This window comes from Miscanthus floridulus, chromosome 3 (assembly GCF_019320115.1).
Source record: "Miscanthus floridulus cultivar M001 chromosome 3, ASM1932011v1, whole genome shotgun sequence".
Classification (NCBI taxonomy): domain Eukaryota; kingdom Viridiplantae; phylum Streptophyta; class Magnoliopsida; order Poales; family Poaceae; genus Miscanthus; species Miscanthus floridulus.
This window is the reverse complement of record NC_089582.1, coordinates 115,291,889-115,310,959: the sequence shown is the minus strand read 5'-3', so window position 1 is coordinate 115,310,959 and position 19,071 is coordinate 115,291,889. Positions and strand designations below refer to the sequence as shown.

General features: G+C 45.0%; 1 protein-coding gene and 1 pseudogene across 1 annotated transcript; both read left to right on the top strand.

The window, feature by feature from the left end:
- The first annotated feature begins 3,180 nt into the window (after nt 1-3,180).
- On the top strand, nt 3,181-18,806 carry LOC136544250 (uncharacterized; annotated as a pseudogene).
- Nucleotides 12,593-13,635, top strand: LOC136542143 (cytochrome b561 and DOMON domain-containing protein At4g12980-like). Its single transcript, XM_066534447.1, has one exon. It carries the CDS (start codon nt 12,704-12,706, stop codon nt 13,361-13,363), a length of 660 nt encoding a protein of 219 aa, XP_066390544.1. The 5' UTR covers nt 12,593-12,703; the 3' UTR covers nt 13,364-13,635.
- Nucleotides 18,807-19,071: the final 265 nt, after the last annotated feature.

Genomic DNA, 19,071 nt, shown 5'->3' with positions numbered 1-19,071 from the left:
CTCCTCCTCCTCTCTTTTTCCTCCTCCTCCGATGACGCTGGCACGGGCGCGCGGGTAGGGGCGGCATTGGCGCAGGCGGTGGCGGCGACGGCGCAGGCGCGTGCGTGTGTGCATGTGTGCGGTGTGTGTGGGCTGGCCCAGCCGGCGGGGTTAAATCCCCCATTTGCCGAGTGCCCCCGATCTGGCGCTCGGCAAATGTTTTTTTTAATTTTTTAATTCTTTGCCGAGTGCCACCAGACATAGCACTCGACAAAGAGGGTTTTTTTAAAAATTTAAAAAAATCTTTGTCGAGTGCCAGCCGTCCTGACACTCGGCAAAGAGGCTCTTTTACCGAGTGTCATTTTTTGACACTCTACAAACCATATTTTTTCACTTTTGACCTTCAAACTTTTTCTACAGTCCTCATACAATACCTGGTACTCCATGTTTCAATATGGCATATTTCTCAGATTTTTCTATATTTCTTTAATTTATTTTATTTAATTGAATTTTCTTGGATAATTCAAATTATAACTGCTAGTCATTCGAATAATAAAAAAATAAATAGAAAAATAATATTCATGTTATTTAGTATAATATGAGGCCGTATCTAGGATCAGACTATCAATTTCGAACATCTTATTCATAAAATATGACCATGAACTTGCGGTCGAGTTATTTTTAAATTCTATAAAAAACAAACAAAGTCCAAAAATCATAAAACTTGTCAAGATGTCAAGATATCATATGTGGAGGCTGTGATAAAAAATTGAGGAGGTTTCGCGCAAGTTTGTTACGTACGATGCTTACCACCTCGTCGGTCTCTTCACGAAATCATGAAACTTCTTCGGGGATTCTTCGGTTTGCAAGCATCGTACGTAACAACTTGCGTGAAACCTTCTTAATTTTTTATCACAGCCTCCACATATGATATCTTGACATCTTAACAAGTTTCATGATTTTTGGACTTCGTTTGCTTTTTATAGAATTTAAAAACAACCCGACCACAAGTTCGTGGTCATATTTCGTGAACAAGATGTTCGAAATTGGTGTTCTATTCCTGGATACGGCCTCACATTATACTAAATAACATGAATATTATTTTTCCATTCATTTTTTTTCATTATTCAAATGACTAGCAGTTATAATTTGAATTATCCAAGAAAATTCAATTAAATAAAATAAATTAAAAAAATATAGAAAAAGTCCGAGAAATGTGTCACATTGGAACATGGAGTACCAGGTATTGTATGAGGGCTGCAGAAAAAGTTTTGAGGTCAAAAGTGAAAAAAAATATGGTTTGCCGAGTGTCAAAAAAAATAACACTCGACAAAGGAGCCTCTTTGCTGAGTGTGAGGAGAAGACACTCGGCAAAGGATTAACAGCGGCTGCCGGCCATTAACGGAGGCGTCCCTTTACCGAGTGTTCTAATTTGCCGAGTGCCGAGCACTCGGTAAACCACCTTTTTGTCGAGTTATATTATTTATCGTTTTTTTTTGCCGAGTGCTAGTTGTTTGTCGAGTGCTTGTTGATTCATTTCGATTCTATGGACGTTCCCGAATGAATTGCCCACATGCAGGAACGGGTCGGACGCACGGGGCTACTTCGTGTGGTCGTTCCTGGACTTGTTCGAGTTCATCTTCGCCCACAGGATGAGCTTCGGCCTGTGCGGCGTCGATATATGGCCTGTTCGCTGGTTGGTTTTTGGGTTAGTTTGGATTGGCTGGTGTTAGTTTATTATGAGAGAAAAACACTGTTGGCTGGCTGGTTTGGGCTGGCTGAAACCAACGAGCGAACAGGTGATGAACGCCGGGGCGCGCACGCGCTACCTGCGGAGCTCCGCGCGCTGATACGCCGGCTTCCTCCGCGCGGCGGCGAGCTCCGGCCGCCGCTCCCGACGACGTCAGGCCGTACGCCGCGTGACGGACTGCCTTCCTCAAGCGACGACGACGGCGACAGCACATGCATCGTTGTTATCGTAGCACGCACGCCGAGGGCCGGTCCGGTGGGAAATAATCTAGCTGGTGAAGAATAAGCAGATTCGTGTGCAGACGCGCGCTGTTACGTTGTTGTCTGATGTAACCATAGTATACACGAGTGACCGAGAGGTCATTCGATCGATGGGGGATAAAACATCGTGTAGACGACGACATGCATTTACTGTGTCTGATGGAACTATACACATGTAAACGAACCATCAATCTGCTATCAGCTGCAAGTAGAGACGAAGTAGTAGTACAGTGCAAATTGGGATCTTTGCTGCTGTTTAATAAGTCACGAGTGACGCCACGTTTTTTTGTCGGCGATGGCTTTGAATATTCGTATCCTAGTTGAAACCCTAGCAGCTACCAGCAGCATGTAGTCAAAAGTGACGCTGAGGGAGGGGAATTTGTACTCCGTCTTCTAGATAGATTCCTTGGTGAATAAGTGAAGTCTCGATCATCAGGGAAAAAAAACAACAGCGAGGAGTGGACTAGAAACGCCCGACCGAGTGCGGAGCTGGGCTTCCCGTCTGTCTCTGGAAGAGACCACATGGGCGCCACCTGCACTGCACAAACGCCAGGTTCGGCGGTTCCTGTTCATTGTTCACACGTGGAGGCTGGACAACAGCGATACGCAGGGACGGCTGGAGCCGCTGAGTTCTGAGGCTCGATACGCTTGCACGCGCGGGTACACGTACGTTTCATCCGCGCCGCCGATCGAGCAAAGCAAGCGCCAAGGCGGCTGAGGCGCACGAGAGGACGGACGGCAACGCAATGTACGATGCCGCCACGTGCGAAAAAATTACAAAAATGACACTCGAAAGATCGACTCCTTACTATGATGACACTCAAGTGGAGGATAGGTGAGTCCATCTATGGCCTTGTTCGTGTGTTCTTAAACCTGGCCTAATCCGCTTCTTTTTTCGTTCGAAACAGTGTTTTTCTCTCACAAATTCTTTCAGATTTTTTTAAAATTCCTCCAAACAAACGAGGCCTATATCTGTAAATATGAATCCAGTGTCAAATCTACACGACCGATATTACTAGTCCATTTTTACAGATCCTAACGAACCCCGGTGGGGCGGGCAGTAGAGACTGAGACCTCTCCGCGCGACGTCAGTGACTACGTCCGCGCCACGCGGTCATGGGGCGGAATTTCCTAGTTTGCCACCGCGGACGGCCGGCCCCGGCCCACGCTCAAATATATAAAACCACACCCACTGAGGCCGGCCGGTGCGCTGGACATGATGGGGAAGGCGCTCGGCTGTGCTGTTTTCCTCCTCCTGGCCGCGCTCGGGGTCGGCGTCGGCGTCGGCGTCGGGGCGGCGGCGGGGGCCTCTGCTGCGGACATCACCAGGGCCGACTTCCCCGCGGGGTTCGTTTTCGGCGTCGGCTCCTCGGCGTACCAGGTACGTCGCGGTGCCATGTCCGGTTCCCATGGTGGTGGCATGGTCCATGATTCAGACAGTAGTTGTCTCTTCTCTTGCCGTTTTTTCGCTGTTTTTGCGCCCCCAGAAAACCACGATTGAGCACTTGAGACCGTGGTGGTTTCCATAGCAGATTAGATGTGTGCCGTCACGCACCACCCAATCTGGGATAAGGTTGTCCAGTGCGGAATCCTTGGTTGGTTGCTCGGAGCGTGGGTAGGCGTAGCAAACCAAATCTACCTGCTCTGCTGAATACATGTATGTATACGCGGACTAGTAGATGGTTTGCGTCGATTTCACCACTGGTTTACTAGCTCTCGGATTTTGTGCACTGCTTTAATTTGGCTTAGAAATCATCTTGGTTTGAAGTTTGAACGAAAAAACAAGCGAATCGTCACTGTCAACGTAAGGCGCGCCAAGGTCCGCATCCGCACATGGTCATCACTTCACTTTTTAATAACATTCTAGTAGTTATTTTGTCGCACCTTATCTCGAAAGTATCTCTACTCCTGTATCTTTTATTGTAATCGAGGACATGCCGAGCGCACTCATTTGACTAACGAGGATTTTCTTAGTACATATACGATATGAGTGTGACCTTTTATTTCTACAACTGAGTTCTAGAATCAAGTTTTAAGTTGATTTTGTTTTGTAAACTGCTTTTTTTTTTGTAATTGATGTATCGTAATAAGGGCTTGTTTGGATCTACCCCTCTAAACTTTAGAGTTAAAATTTGCAAACATATATCTAAATTTAGCTCTAAATTTTAGTCACCTTCTCAAAACTGAGCTAAAATGCTCTAAAGTTTTTAGAGCTCTTAAGCTTAGAGGGCATCAAAACAGGTCATAAGGTGCTCTAGGATTCCATATAGCGAGTAGTTCGAGTAGTTCCAGTCATGTGTTTGACGGGTGGACCTAAAGCAGGCATGCACACGGAACATATATATATGATATGATTGTGTGTTCTGAACGGTTCACAGGCAATCGGCGTAGTTTAAGCCTATTTGTTAACCTACCCAGTTTTCAACCCTTTTTTTTGCGAAGGGAAGGTCAAATTATCAACCAACTGATAACATTTTTAGAAAATATTCTTACTAGTTTCATATTTTCTGATGTAAAATAAAAAAATTAAAAAACCACCTTTAAAAATGCAAAGAAGCGACCAAATTCATCTGGTTTCCACAGCTGCAGGGACCGGTGCCCACTTTGAGTGAAAATTGGACTGGCATACAAGTTGAATGTTAGAAAATGGACTTTACCCTAGTTTTTAACGTATACCTTCGCCTTCAGAGATCAAAGCACAGCCGGCGCAGCTTAAGTCATTTCACTCCATCTCTTAGTCTCATCAGGTGTCTAAATAAACTATATACTGATTGCAAATGGCAACTCGCCCTTCTTATGCAACAAGAAGAGCCCATGCTCCTTCTAGAAGTGTAGAGCCGTAGACCCAGTAGCTGCACTCTGACTGGGACACGCATTTGTAATTTGTGTTTGTACCAGAGCCGTGCTCCCACAAGATACAAGTACGTGCGCAAGGCCTGCGCCTGCTGGTGGTTGCTGCTCGTCCACTAGGAAGTCTCCTTTTTCCATCGACAATAACAGTTTTGGAGTTCACCAGCGGATAACAAGGACATGTTTGTCCATTGGATTTCACAAACCAAAGAACGATGTCATTTTCTTAGCACGTCATTCCCCATGGATTCCACAAACGATATGTCATTTTCTTAGCACTTTTCCCCCTCCCGTCGCTTCAGCTACATGACATCGGCCCCTTATTTACAGTCTTTTTTTCGCGGGTCGGTTTCTGAGCTGATAAGCCTGATTGGTGTTAGTTTATTATGAAAAAAAAATATTGTACTATGGCTAATAAGCTCTGACTGAAACCAACAAACGAGCAGGCTGTTATTCTTTATTTTTTAGTTTGTTACTGTGCTTGGATGGAACCACCGGATCCTCTCGTGGAATTATTCTGAACCATTGATCTTTAAAAGAAAAGAATTATTATAATCTATTATAAATAAGGGTAGATTTTTTTTTTGATGCAGGAGGGGTTTTACCCCCTACTGGACTTTATTAAAACTAGAAGTTAACAAATAAGGGTAGTTTAGTAATTGTTATGATCATTCCCTTCGAAGGTCGTCCTTCTTGGTCACCTGTTGTCGACCGCCGGTCTGTGGGGGCTCGCAGCCATCCTTCAAATCACTGTCGCCAGCCTGCAGCTAGAAGGTAGAAGCTGATCGATTTCAGTTCCAAAAGTGCTTTTTCTAGGAAAGTGGCAGAGGATTCTAATGGAGGACATAGTAGTAGTATTGGTTCTGCTAGTCGCAGTGTTTTCCATCTCATACACCGGAGTTGTTGACGCCGCTGCGGGCGGCGCGGCTACGGATGGCGCCAAGGCGTCGCCGCATTGCATATGGACGAGCGTAGGCGTCACGTGCGTGGGTGCCAACAGGGGCGCATGGGCCTGCACCTCAGATGGATCCAAATATAAAGCCCGGCACGGCTCATCCAAAACGGCTTCACCCCGGCACGGCTCATCCAAAACGGCTTCACCGGTGAAGCCAGAAAAACTGACTTTTTCGGCTTCTAGTTCATTTTAACCCCGGCTTACAAAACGACTTCGCACTACAGTGCCTCGATTTACGTAAAATAGTTGAAGCCGAAGCCGACGTAAGCCGTGCCGAAGAGGCCCTGAAGCTGCATGCCTCGCGACTGATCCAGCCTGCAGGACCCATTCCATCTCGCCGTGCGTTGCGTGCCCAGCGGATTTCCTCGGATTCTTTCTCGCCGTCTCCTCTTCAGAAACAGTAGAAAGAGGAGATCGCACGGGAAGTGCAGGGGGGGATTGGATCTCGAGGGGGCCGTCCTGTTGGCCGGCGCACCGATCGGAGAAGTGGTCGTCGGCAGCGAGACATCCATCAGAGTAATCGAACAGGGAGTTAAGGGCAGCGGAAGTACTACAATTCTACCCTTTTAATTTGTTTTTTGAAATAATTACTAACACGTACTCCCTCCGGTTCATTTTATATGGCGCAGCTTAAAATGATACGGTCTCTAAGATTATACTTTGACCATTCATTTGTTTTATATTATATTACTTATGCTTATAAACTTATAATCATTGGATACTATAAGTTCTTACAAATCTTTTTTTAGCGAAAAATACAGCAAGAGAGGCTCCCATTGTGAGATTTTATTAAAAAGAAAAATCCAGAAACTGTATAGAGGAAAAAGAACAACAAAAACAAAAACCACCCAAGAGGCTGAGGGAAGAAAAATCCAGAAACTGTATAGAGGAAAAAGAACAACAAAAACAAAAACCACCCAAGAGGCTGAGGGAGCCACTGGTCAGCTAAGAACTAAGAAAAGGAGTCTATACGAAGGAGGAAAACAAAGCTCTTGTCTTCAAACATTCTAAGAGCTTGAAGTCTAGCCTCATCCAAAAACGAGCATTTTCAGGAAGAGAGAGGGTCGTCCTCTGTCAAGTATAAAGTTATTTCGCTGCTTCCATATGTGCCAGGCAACAATGATGATCTCCATAAAGAAGGGATTTTGATATTGCTGTTTCGACTGCATCGTCATTTGGGAGAAATCACTTTGAAAGTTCCAGTTCATGTTCAAGTGTTGCCAGCAGGCCTGACTGAATGGACAGCTGAAGAAGAGGTGGAAAGCAGTTTCCTCAACATTCTGATTACAGAGAAACAGTTATAGTTACTGTCCTCCAACTTGTGCTTTTTTCTTTTAAGAAGGTTCCTTGTATTTAGCCTATCCATAATCAGGAGCCAGGAGAAAACTGTTTGTTACTGCATTTTGAGTCCCAGGTCCACAGAAAAGGAGCAGAGGGCTGAACATTTCTGCAGGGGCTGCTTCCCCAAATATAGTGCCAAGAGGTGACCAAGGCGGCCAGGGCAGGATCTTGCTCGAGCTCGATGAGAGCACCCGGAGAGGAAGCAGGGCGGACCATGACTAGGGCGCAGAAACTCCAGAACCACCACAGGTGGCTAGCGACGACGACGCGCGTTCGCTGCCTCCGCTCGCGCTGGCCCACGCGTACAGCCCAGGCCGCGCCGGCCCGCAAGCAGCTGGGCGCTCCGCTGCTCGCGCCAGTCCGCGCGTAGCTTGCCGCGCCACGCCTCGCTCGCGCTGGCCCGTGCGCAGCCCTACGTGCCGTCCGGCCTGAGCGCGCGCCTCCGCACGCGCGCCTCGCGCCCGCACGTGCACGGGGCCACTCGAGCTCCCACCCGCGCACGCGCCGCCTGCTCCCGTGCGCTCAGGCCCGCGCGCCGCCGCCGCGGCCGCCACCGGTGCGGAACCTAGCTCTCATCACTCTTTCCTCGTATATATGAGCCTTTGTTTGTCCTTACAAATTTAATCATATAAAATTTGTATTATAATCATATAAAATTTGTATTATAATAGTTAAAAATTATAAGCCTAATTATTGATCAAATTTTTTGAAGTTTGAATCTTGATATGCGTGCGTGCCCGATAAAATGCACCGGAGGTAGTATATTTTAGGTTTTTTGCCCACGTATTTTAGGTTCCGGTCTCCAACTTAAATTCCTCAACATTGTTTTTTCTTATTTTATAGACATCCAATCTATCCAAATCAGTGACTCTACTTCTTTCAAGCACCTGATTTTTTATTGAGAATTGCCCAAAATGGCACGACAAATTTTACAGGAGCTTTTAGAAGCTTTACAGGGGATACATAGGGAAAAAGCCATGCCATTTGAAAGACTTCTGCATACGTGTACCGGAATTCTGATTCCTTCTTGAAAAGTTGCACTGGGTTACGGTTCTTATTTCTCACCGGTCACTGTTTTGTGTTGGATGGAACTGTTCATGTTTTCTGTATATGGTATTGTTCCTGAGACATGTGCGTCTATTTTCTGAGGGCAAACTACAAAATTTACAATAACATACTATTTCATTTCTTTCACTAGAATCTACTTCTAGTTGTTTACTAAACTCAGTGCCCCTTGACTTGTGCGCAGATTGAAGGTGCAGTTGCGGAGGATGGAAGGAAGCCTAGCATCTGGGACACATTCACACATAAAGGTTAGTTTAGTCGCTTAATGGTACGCAATTCTACATCTGTGGTGCTGTTCAGCTTCTTCATTAATTCTAATGACAGGAGCTTGTTGAAATTTCACAGGCTATTCTATTGACAATGCGACAGGTGATGTAACTGCGGATCAGTATCATAAGTACAAGGTAACTTTTGAGCAACAGTGCTGCTAAACGCACTTTGCAGATTAGAGATTAAGATAAGAAGCCTCAACTAACAGGTAAAGAAAATTTACGTTTAATAACAGGAAGATGTAAAGCTTTTGCATGAGCTGGGTGTTGATGCCTACAGGATGTCGATTGCCTGGCCTCGACTTATTCCTGGTAATTAATGGCTTACATACAGTACCAATAAAACCACTGAACAGCAACATATGTTAGAAAATGTGGTTCAGAAAAATTGGCGTTTGTTTCTTCCACGTGCTCTCTTTTTTGGAAGTTCAATTTGGCATACAGCGTGAATTTTCTGGTTGTGTTTGTTCCATTGTTACTTCGATATAGATGGCCGAGGAGCTGTCAATCTGAAGGGACTGGAGTACTACAACAATCTGATAGATGAACTCCTTAGCTACGGTATTCGATCTTTCTTAGAACCTTGTGCCAGTCTGATCTGTTCACTGAAGTATCCAGCTGTGCAGATTTATATGATGTGATTTTCTCTGTTTATGCAGGAATACAACCTCACGTAACGATCTATCATTTCGATTTTCCTCAGGCTCTTCAAGATGAGTACAAGGGCCTGCTTAGTCCTAGATTCATGTACTTTCCCATTGCCTCCAATTCTCCACATCACTGTAGCCACGTCCAAAAGAGATGTAGTGACATTTGCTTTTGGATTGTGGTCCTTGATGCAGAGAGGACTACACAGCGTATGCAGATGTGTGCTTCAAGAACTTTGGAGACAGAGTGAAGTACTGGAGCACTGTCAATGAGCCTAACGTCGAAACGATTGGCGGATTTGACCAAGGAATCCTACCGCCACGGCGATGCTCATTCCCCTTTGGCTTTGGTTGTGATGAAGGCAACTCCACCACAGAGCCATACATAGCAGCACACCACCTTCTACTTGCACATGCATCTGCAGTGTCCCTATATAGAGAGAAGTACCAGGTTTGAGCTACTGCAATACCTTCTCAGTAGAACTGCCCTTTTAGGATGAAGCATTTTTATACGATTCTTTGCTTTGTTCCTCACTGATCAGGCTGAGCAAGGAGGACGAATTGGACTAACCTTGCTTGGTTGGTGGTATGAGCCTGCAACGCAGACTCCCGATGATATCGCGGCAGCTGCAAGGATGAATGATTTCCACATAGGATGGTTTGATTTTGACCCACTCTAAATCTGAAGTCTCATACAAACAAAATCTTGTGTGACTACATGTAAAACATGTGTTCATGCATAATACAGGTTCATGAATCCTATGGTGTATGGAGACTACCCTCCAGTGATGAGGAAGAATGTAGGGTCCAGGCTGCCATCCTTCACGGATGAAGAGGCAAAAAGAATAAAGGGATCTTTTGATTTTGTCGGATTTAACCACTACGTTGCCGTCTACGTGAAAGCTGATCTTAGCCGACTAGATGAGAAAGTGAGAGATTACATGGCTGATGCAGCTGTGGCATATGACAGTACGAATCTTAGGGCCTTTACTTTTAGCTATCACGCTCCAGAATACAATCGGAACAACGGATGACGTCCTTGTTCATTTTGCAGTGCCGTTTCTCAAGTCAAGGAACCAGTTCCCGTTCGGGTTGACGGCCGATTTTATGACATCCACCCCCTGGGCTCTCAAGAAAATGCTGAAGCATCTCCAAGTGAAATACAAGAACCCTGCAGTGATGATCCATGAAAACGGTAACTTGCCACTAATGATACCCTAAAGTATATATTGTCCCAAGAAATGGACTATGTTTCATTGTACTCGATCATGTGCCACATTCATCGTGGTCACTTCAGGAGCTGCTGGACTGTCTGATCCATCCGGCGTCAACGCCTACGACGACGAATTCAGGTCACAGTTCCTGCAGGATTACATCGAAGCCACACTTCAATCCATCAGGTACAGCAATTAATTAATAGCATTCAGCTTTGCAATTGACGATCATGCATGCATGCAATTGATACGATGAGCTATCTGAAATTGGTGCCGTTTTTTGCTCTGGAACCTTATCACACACTGATCTCTCTTGTTCACAGGAACGGATCAAACGTGCAAGGTTACTTCGTGTGGTCATTCCTGGACGTGTTCGAGTACCTATTCGGCTACAGGATGCGCTTCGGCGTCTGTGGCGTTGAATTCAACTCGACGGCGAGGACAAGGTATCAGAGGCACTCGGCCAAGTGGTACTCCAGCTTCCTCCGGGGTGGCGAGCTGAGGCCAGTTGCTCTACCTGAGGGAGCATATTCACAGTGATCAACAACACGCTCCGGCTCGAGGGGAATATCTGGTAAATTGGTGATCAACACTCTTGAGGTGGAAAGAATCGAGAATGTATATGCACGGTTAGTTGGGTGGTATATAGCAGTGCCTAAATATGATTTTTCTTGGGTAAATATGGTACGAGTTGAATAAGCTAGTTTTAGCGTGTGGTTGAGTGTTTATTGGGGTTTTAAGATGGAAAAGTCAGCGGTTATAGGAAAAGGACAAAAGGTTGTGATAATGTAATGGTACTGTCGACACCCAAAATTGTCCAAAATATATGGATTCCACCATCATGTTTCGTTAAGGCATATTTGGATCACCGTATTTACAGCCTAGACGAAGAAAATAGCTTTTTGGATGGCTGATGTAGCAGAAACAGGCCAGCCAGTTCCCAAAACAGGTTAGGCCGGATTTGGTGGTTTTCCAATTTTCTCACAATTTTCTCAAATGGAAGAAGAGATCACACTATTGTGTTCCTCTCGTCGAGCTGATCAATAAATGTATATTGATAGCCTCGTTTGAAGTCCAAAATTAATTACGATTTTTAGAAGATGTTTGGTCCTAGACTTGCAAAAACAAGGGCTTTTTTTACTCTTTCTGGGGTAAGACCACCCTCTCCTTATAAACATAGGGAGCAGAGCCGATTGAGGTGCCCAATAGACACAATTGATTCCAATTATAATTTACTTTTATCTCTTTTTGACTTAATCTCTTCAAACGTTGTTGTTCATCGCTTGATCTGACGACAAAGATGACATCCTAGGATTGCTGGCCGACCTACGACAACCCGACAATATCCTTATCCCGATGGGGTTTCTTCCAGATGAGAGCTTCGATGGCTCCTTTTCTAGTTTATTTAGAAACTAATCGTTCTTCGTCACGCAAGCATGATTAGCTACCATTTTGTGGTTTGCTTGTAAAACTCTATGTTCTTCACCACGTAGGTGGGATATCCTTGCTACCCTAGGCTTCTCTAGGGCGGAACCTCAAGAGAACTTGCCAGGCAGACTCCTCAAACTAGCTAGGCCGGTTTATGCAGAGTTGCGCTGTCTCGGTCCTTTTACGACCCGTGTATTCTAGCTCTTGTGCTAGAAAAAAAAACAAAATTTGCATTTTTTTCATAAATTTTATTAAACTATGTATGAAAAATACTTTGATAATGCATTTATTTGAGCAGCAGGAGCTGATGAAGCCATATTTTTCAGGGCTTCATCAGCGACTCCGGCTCACAGTAGCGTTGCACTAGCAGAGCCCAACCAAACCGATGCTCTTGAGTGTTTTGAGTGTTGGGCTCTCAACCTGAACCTGCAACGTCCTTGGCTGCCAATGTTTATATGGTGAAATCTGCCAAGGAGAAACACCATGCTCGCAAACAGACTGGTCATCAAATTTTTTAGATGACCTACCGATTTGTCAATCAATTGCGAAATCGACTAGTGCTTCTAGAATAAAAATCCGGCATATGCACACAATGACACAAATCGACTTGACATGAGTAGAGCAGAGTTCACAACCGTCGCAACTGCATCGCAGACGACCAGAGACGCAAACCACACAAGCGTCTTACCAACCCGGATAGACGTGCGTTTTACGTGCATTTAATTACGTTCCATGCGACTCCCGCTCTCAACCTCCCAACCAAACTCTACCGTGTTCTACCCGCCCCCATCACCCCCTCTTTCCAAACCCGCCTATATATGTATGTTCACGACGCTGCTCCTCTCACCATCACATGCACATCACCAACTCCACGGGCGATATCTGTGAATCCGATCATCCAACATCGTAGGAAGCCAAGCCAGAGAGTGTCCTGAGACGATCGGGATGGCAGCAGCAGCCTCCACTGTTCGCCGTGGCTCCGCCAGCAGCGCCTCCGTCTCCCTCGCCATCGTCCTCGCCGCCGTCGTCACCTGCTCGTCGTTTCCTCTGACCCGCGCCGCCGCCAAGGCGGCACCGTGCTCGAGCCAGACTTTCTCGGGCACCGGCGGCGAGCAGCGCCTCTACGCGTCGTGCGCGGACCTGCCGCACCTCGGTGCCACGCTGCACTACAACTACACGGCCGCCACCAACACCGTCGCCGTCGCGTTCCGGGCGCCGCAGGCCAAGGGCGACGACGGGTGGGTGGCGTGGGGGATCAACCCGAGCGGCCGCGCCGGCATGGTCGGCACGCAGGCCGTGGTCGCGTTCCAGCACTCCAACGGCAGCCTCGTCGCGTACCCGACGGTGCTCGACAGCTACGTGCCGTCCATGGCGCCCGCGGCGCCCGAGGACCTGGCGTTCCCGGTGTCGGACGTGGCCGCGGAGTACGCGGACGGGAAGGAGATGGTGGTGTACGCGACGCTGGCGCTGCCGGCCGGGAAGCAGGGGAGCAAGTTCACCCACGTGTGGCAGCAGGGGACTGCGGTGGTGAACGACGTGCCGGCAGCGCACCCCACCACCGGGGACAACATCCTTTCCACCGCCACCATCGATTTCAGCGATTGATGTGTTGAGACTTTGGAGACATACATACGCTTGCGTGTATCCGGCTGCATGTTCATGCATCATCATGCCCCCGTTCTCCACGTCTACTCCTATGTCTCACGGTCTCACCTATGCTGCTGTGCACTGCCTGTACAAATAATATTTCTCCGTTTATATACGTAGTAAAAAAATATGTTTGTGTATTACAATTGCGTTTATAGAGATAAGTGTGCGTGCGTTGTGAGTGTCTGAGTTGTACCGTGTAATTATAAAATTCATGAAAAAAGTGCTGACGGGAATGCTACAGCCTACATGTTTATTTATATTTTATTTTTTTCTAAAAAAATAAAACTTGTAATCTATTTTATGATAACCATGGCATTTATTGGAATATTTTCTCGTAAATATATCATAATTTTAAATTTCATACTATCTAATTGTTTGATTTGTAGACCATGGATTGATCCAGGTTTAATAATAACGAATTTTGTTTCTAATTATAAGTACATCATCAACTCAGATGGTAGAAATTTTTGTTTTTTATGAAAGAGTCAACGGGTCAAAGACATATAATATTGAATTTATTATTTGTTTTTTGACATTTATGAGAAAAAACACGAGACGTACGTACTCCTAGCCCATGTTTGGAACACGGGGAATTTTTCATGTTCCTGCGTTTTAAGCTGATTTCTGTAAAATTTCTATATAATTCATATAAACTACTGCATTCCAAACAGGCCCTCAGTAAAGTTGGAGAATTAAAATGACCATTTTGAACCGTTCAGACATAAAATTGAATCTTGGACGATAGCTGATGAACAAAATGAATATCCCGCCTTAACGAAAATGGAACAAATTTTCCTTATTGACATCAGCGATGACTAGTCAATTAAAGTGACATCTCTGCACAGGGACGTAGCCAGCGGTGGGGCTCCCCCCCTACCCATCCTGAGCACGTGGAATTTTCCTAAGTTCTTTCTTAAAATTTTATGCATACATGTATTAGGTAGGAGGAGCTAAAATTAAGAGAAGATAAAAAAACCTCTATTCTTTTATTCAGCCCCTCCTAAATTTTTTTCTGGCTTCGTCACTGTCACTGCATGCTGCTACTCCCATCGAGCCAGAAGCTCCACGTACTCGCTCTATAGTCTTGCGGTCGCCCCCACGCATGCTGGAGCCCCGGAAGACGGGGTCGCGCTCGCGCGCTCACCATATGCGCCACTGGTCCCGCATCACGTTGTCCCACCAACCGAATACCCCTCCGCGCGCGCGGTGGTGGCCGGCTGAAGAGCCAAGAGACCCGCGGAGGTCGGCGCGCTGGATCACTGAACACGATGGCGGCGAAGACGCATTATTCCTGTGGTGCTGCTCTCGTCTTCCTCCTGGCCGGCGTGCTGGCGGCGCCGGCGGCCTCGATAACCCGGAGTGACTTCCCAGAGGGGTTTGTGTTCGGCGCGGGCTCCTCCGCCTACCAGGTAGGTATGTTCCCATATGGCGAAAGGCGAATGTGTGTTAGAAAACTACACGAAGCCATTCCGGTCCAATACTCCAATTTACACATAAAAAATATCTAATGGACACCCTTGGCCATTATTTTTTCTTGTACGTATAAAGTATTGTTTCTGATGATGAAAAAACTACTTTCGATGAGTATGACAAATCTAAATACTTTCATGTAAAGTAGTGGCTGGAAACAGGGTTCAAAATTTCGGCGAAATTTCACCGAAGTTTCGGCAAAACCTCATCGAAATTTCGCAAATTTCGATAATTTCAATGGTGGCCGAAAGAAAAATCCAAAATTTTGTAATACACTAATACATATGCTATATAACTCTAGATATCATATTTTGTATTGTTTATGTTGCATATTCTTCTACTTAATAGATGTGTCATAAATCATGTTAATATTGTTTAGATCTAAATGTTTTTAGAAAAAAGCATACTTCGTGTGCAAGTCTCTAACAAATTTTCGGCAAAATTTTGGCCTGATTTTGCGAAATTCAGTAATTTTGGGGGTGGCTGAATTTTTTGTAATACCGAAATTGAAAACCTTGGCAGGAAAGTCAAATAGATTTGGAATTTCCTCTAAAGTAATTTTGATAAAAGAGAATTTTGCTTTCATAAGAAATTTTTTCAGTAAATCAGTCTCTTTTACCAATTTTCTTCCAAGCTACTGCCTTGGCTTCATCCAGTCGTTTTCTCTTCTTCTTCTCGTACACTACATCAGTACGCTTTTTCGAAAAATAAATGCAACTCGATGATTCCAAGTGGAGGAGCTATCAGATGTAACAAAAAGTCATGGACCTGAAATTTCTGAAGCGATCATATGAGATTCTGGAGACTCGCCTCATTTTGAATTTTCTTGATCTCCATTCGTGCGGTGTCATTTCTGAAGCGACCACATGAGTTCAGCATCTCCGTGCTGATAGAGACATATGTGTATTGCTTTTCTTTGTGGCGCCCCTCTTGCTCTAGTAATCTACCAGTAGCTGAGAAGTTTGTCAATAGACTTCGCGAACAATGTGCCACTTCCTTGCCTTTATTTATTTTTCGAAAGTCCTTGCCTTTCTTTCCTCCATTGGTTAGCTAGATGGCATTGTGTTGTTGGTTAGTCTTGCCTTAACGATATATCTCTGTCAGACAGTTTAATTTTGTGGATCTATCTTTAATACCTGTTCATTGCAATAAAGTCACGTTGTTTGAAATTCTGGTTCTGCAAAAGTAGCACTGGGGTTATGGTTTTTACTCTCATACATTCAATCATTATGCAATTAGATATGATGTTTGGTGCATATTTTTCCTCTGCAATTGGATTGTTCTTGAGACGATCTCTTCTATTTTCTGTGAGAAAACTACAGTACGGATGTTCAAGTTCAAGGGCTGGAAAAGTAGTATAATCAGGGAGGAAAATCAAATATCAGCTCATACAAAATGATAAAAATCCTATTTTATGTTCCCCAAAATTTGGTTATCTACTGAGATGACTAGATGAGCATCTGCTGACTTATGCAGGTTGAAGGTGCAGTTGCTGAGGATGGAAGAAATGCTAGCATCTGGGACACATTCACACATGAAGGTTATGGTCCCATTATTGTTCATTAGTAATCCTAGTGTATTTCAGCTTCATAATTCTGAAGGTGCTACTTAAATACCACAGGCCATTCTTCTGACAATGCTACAGGCGACGTAACAGCAGATCAGTATCACAAGTACAAGGCAAGTTTTTGAGCAAAAAATTTGCTAATAAACTTTTCTGATGAAAATCATGGTTTCAAACTTACAGCAATTACTTATAAAAAAAACTTACATCAATGTGTTATTTTACATGTTATAACAGGAAGATGTAAAGCTTTTGCATGAATTAGGTGTCGATGCATATAGAATGTCGATTGCCTGGCCTCGACTTATTCCCGGTAACACCTTAGACACAGTATCAACTGAACCACTGAACAAAAAGTACGTTAGTGTGTTTCAGAATTCGATTGTCGGTTCGACTCTACTGATTTTTTATATAAAATTTTTATTCCACTTAGATGGTCGGGGAGCTGTGAATCCAAAGGGATTGGAGTACTACAACAATCTGATAGATGAACTTCTGAGCTATGGTATTTGATCTTTTCTTTGAATTTTTTTTTCAATCATATTTGGTACTTGAGTCTCCAACTATGCAATTATGTATGATGCATCTTTTCTTTTTGTTGTTAATGTAGGAATACAACCTCATGTAACGATATATCATTTCGATTTTCCTCAGGCACTTCAAGATGAATACAATGGGCTGATTAGTCATAAATTCATGTACCTGTCATTACCTCCTAACCCTAAACCTTACTGCAACCACGTCTACAAAGAATTGAAGGGTTATTTACTACATTTGCATTTTGTGCCTTTGTGTAGATCGGACTTCACTGTGTACGCAGATGCGTGCTTTAAGAACTTTGGCAACAGGGTGAAGTACTGGAGCACTGTCAATGAGCCTAACGTTGAAACGGTTGGTGGATATGACGAAGGAATTCTGCCACCACAGCGGTGCTCATCGCCATTCGGCTTCCCTTGCAACGGCGGCAACTCCACCACAGAGCCATACATAGCAGCACACCACCTTCTTCTTGCACATGCTTCGGCAGTGTCCTTGTATAGAGAGAAGTACCAGGTGTATTTGATATGTTGCCATCTCTTCTCAAAGCAAAACTGACATTTGCTGGATGAGTCATTCTCACAGATATGACATTTTGCTTGCTGATCAGGCTGAGCAAGGAGGACAAATTGGACTGAGTTTGCTTGCTTGGTGGTTTGAGCCCGCAACACAGACTCCGGATGATGCAGCAGCAGCTGAGAGGATGAAGGAATTCCACATTGGATGGTTAGTTCCACTCTATTGTCAGGTTTTAGGCACACAACTTACTGTGTAACTGCATGTAAAACGTCTGTTTATGGTTCAGGTTCATGCATCCTATAGTCTATGGTGACTACCCTCCAGTGATGCAGAAGAATGTGGGGTCAAGGCTACCATCTTTCACTGATGAAGAAAGGAAAAAAGTAAAGGGGTCATTCGATTTCGTTGGATTTAACCACTACATTGTCGTCCATGTGAGAGCCGATCTTAATCGGCTGAAACAGAAACTGAGAGACTACATGGGTGATGCAGCTGTGAAATTTGATAGTAAGAGCCCTAAGAGCTTATATACTTTTGTAATGGTCAAAGTACAGTTGTAATCACGGATGAGCTGAACTTTTGCAGTACGACTCTTGATGTCAGGCAACCAGTTCCCGATCAGGTTGAAAATTGATTTTAAGACATCCAAACCATGGGCTCTGAAGAAATTGCTGAAGCATGTTCGAGTGAAATACAAGAACCCAGCAGTCATGATTCATGAAAATGGTAACTTGGCCAGAATTCTGTCCAGAATTTCTCACAAGAAATGAACAACATTTCGTAGCCGATGCACATCATATGAAGAGTATAGAGTCATATTGTGCATTTTTCTTGTTCATATCAGGAGCTGCCGACCGACCTGATCCGTCAGGTGGAAACAGCTACGACGACGAGTTCAGGTCGCAGTTCTTGCAGGATTACATCGAGGCCACGCTTCAATCCATCAGGTACCAATACTATTCAGTAAACTCTGCATTCGAGGTTCTTGCTTTACTGAAGTTTTCATCACGACTGTGTCAGGCAGCAGGTGAGTTCTGAAAATGATGGCATCCTTGTTCTGAAATATAATCTACTCTCCTTTCTGCACCCAGGGATGGATCAAACGTTCGTGGGTACTTCGTCTGGTCATTCCTAGACATGTTCGAGTACCTGTTCGGTTACCGTCTCCGGTTCGGCCTCTACGGCGTCGACTTCAGCTCGCCAGCGAGGACGAGGTACCAGAGGCACTCATCGCGGTGGTACTCCAGCTTCCTCCACGGTGGAGAGCTCAGGCCCGTGGCTCTGCTGGACAGGGCCTACTACCGGTGATCAGGCTGTCGAGAAGGATTCCTAGTGATCAGAGCGCGAATAATCATGGGCATCGTTGGGCGGTATAGAGCATGTTTTTGTTTAGGAAAATGTTGCTCGTGCACACTCGTGTCCATGTGTCGATGTAAATGCAAACTGAGCCAAATTTGAGCGTCAACAACTCGGTTACTCCGAGTGCTCGAGCGCGGTTGTGGTGGGGCTGAATTTTTTACATTTTAGTCCTTTTTTTAAAAGTTTCTCACAAATAGATCCCTGACGGAAAGAA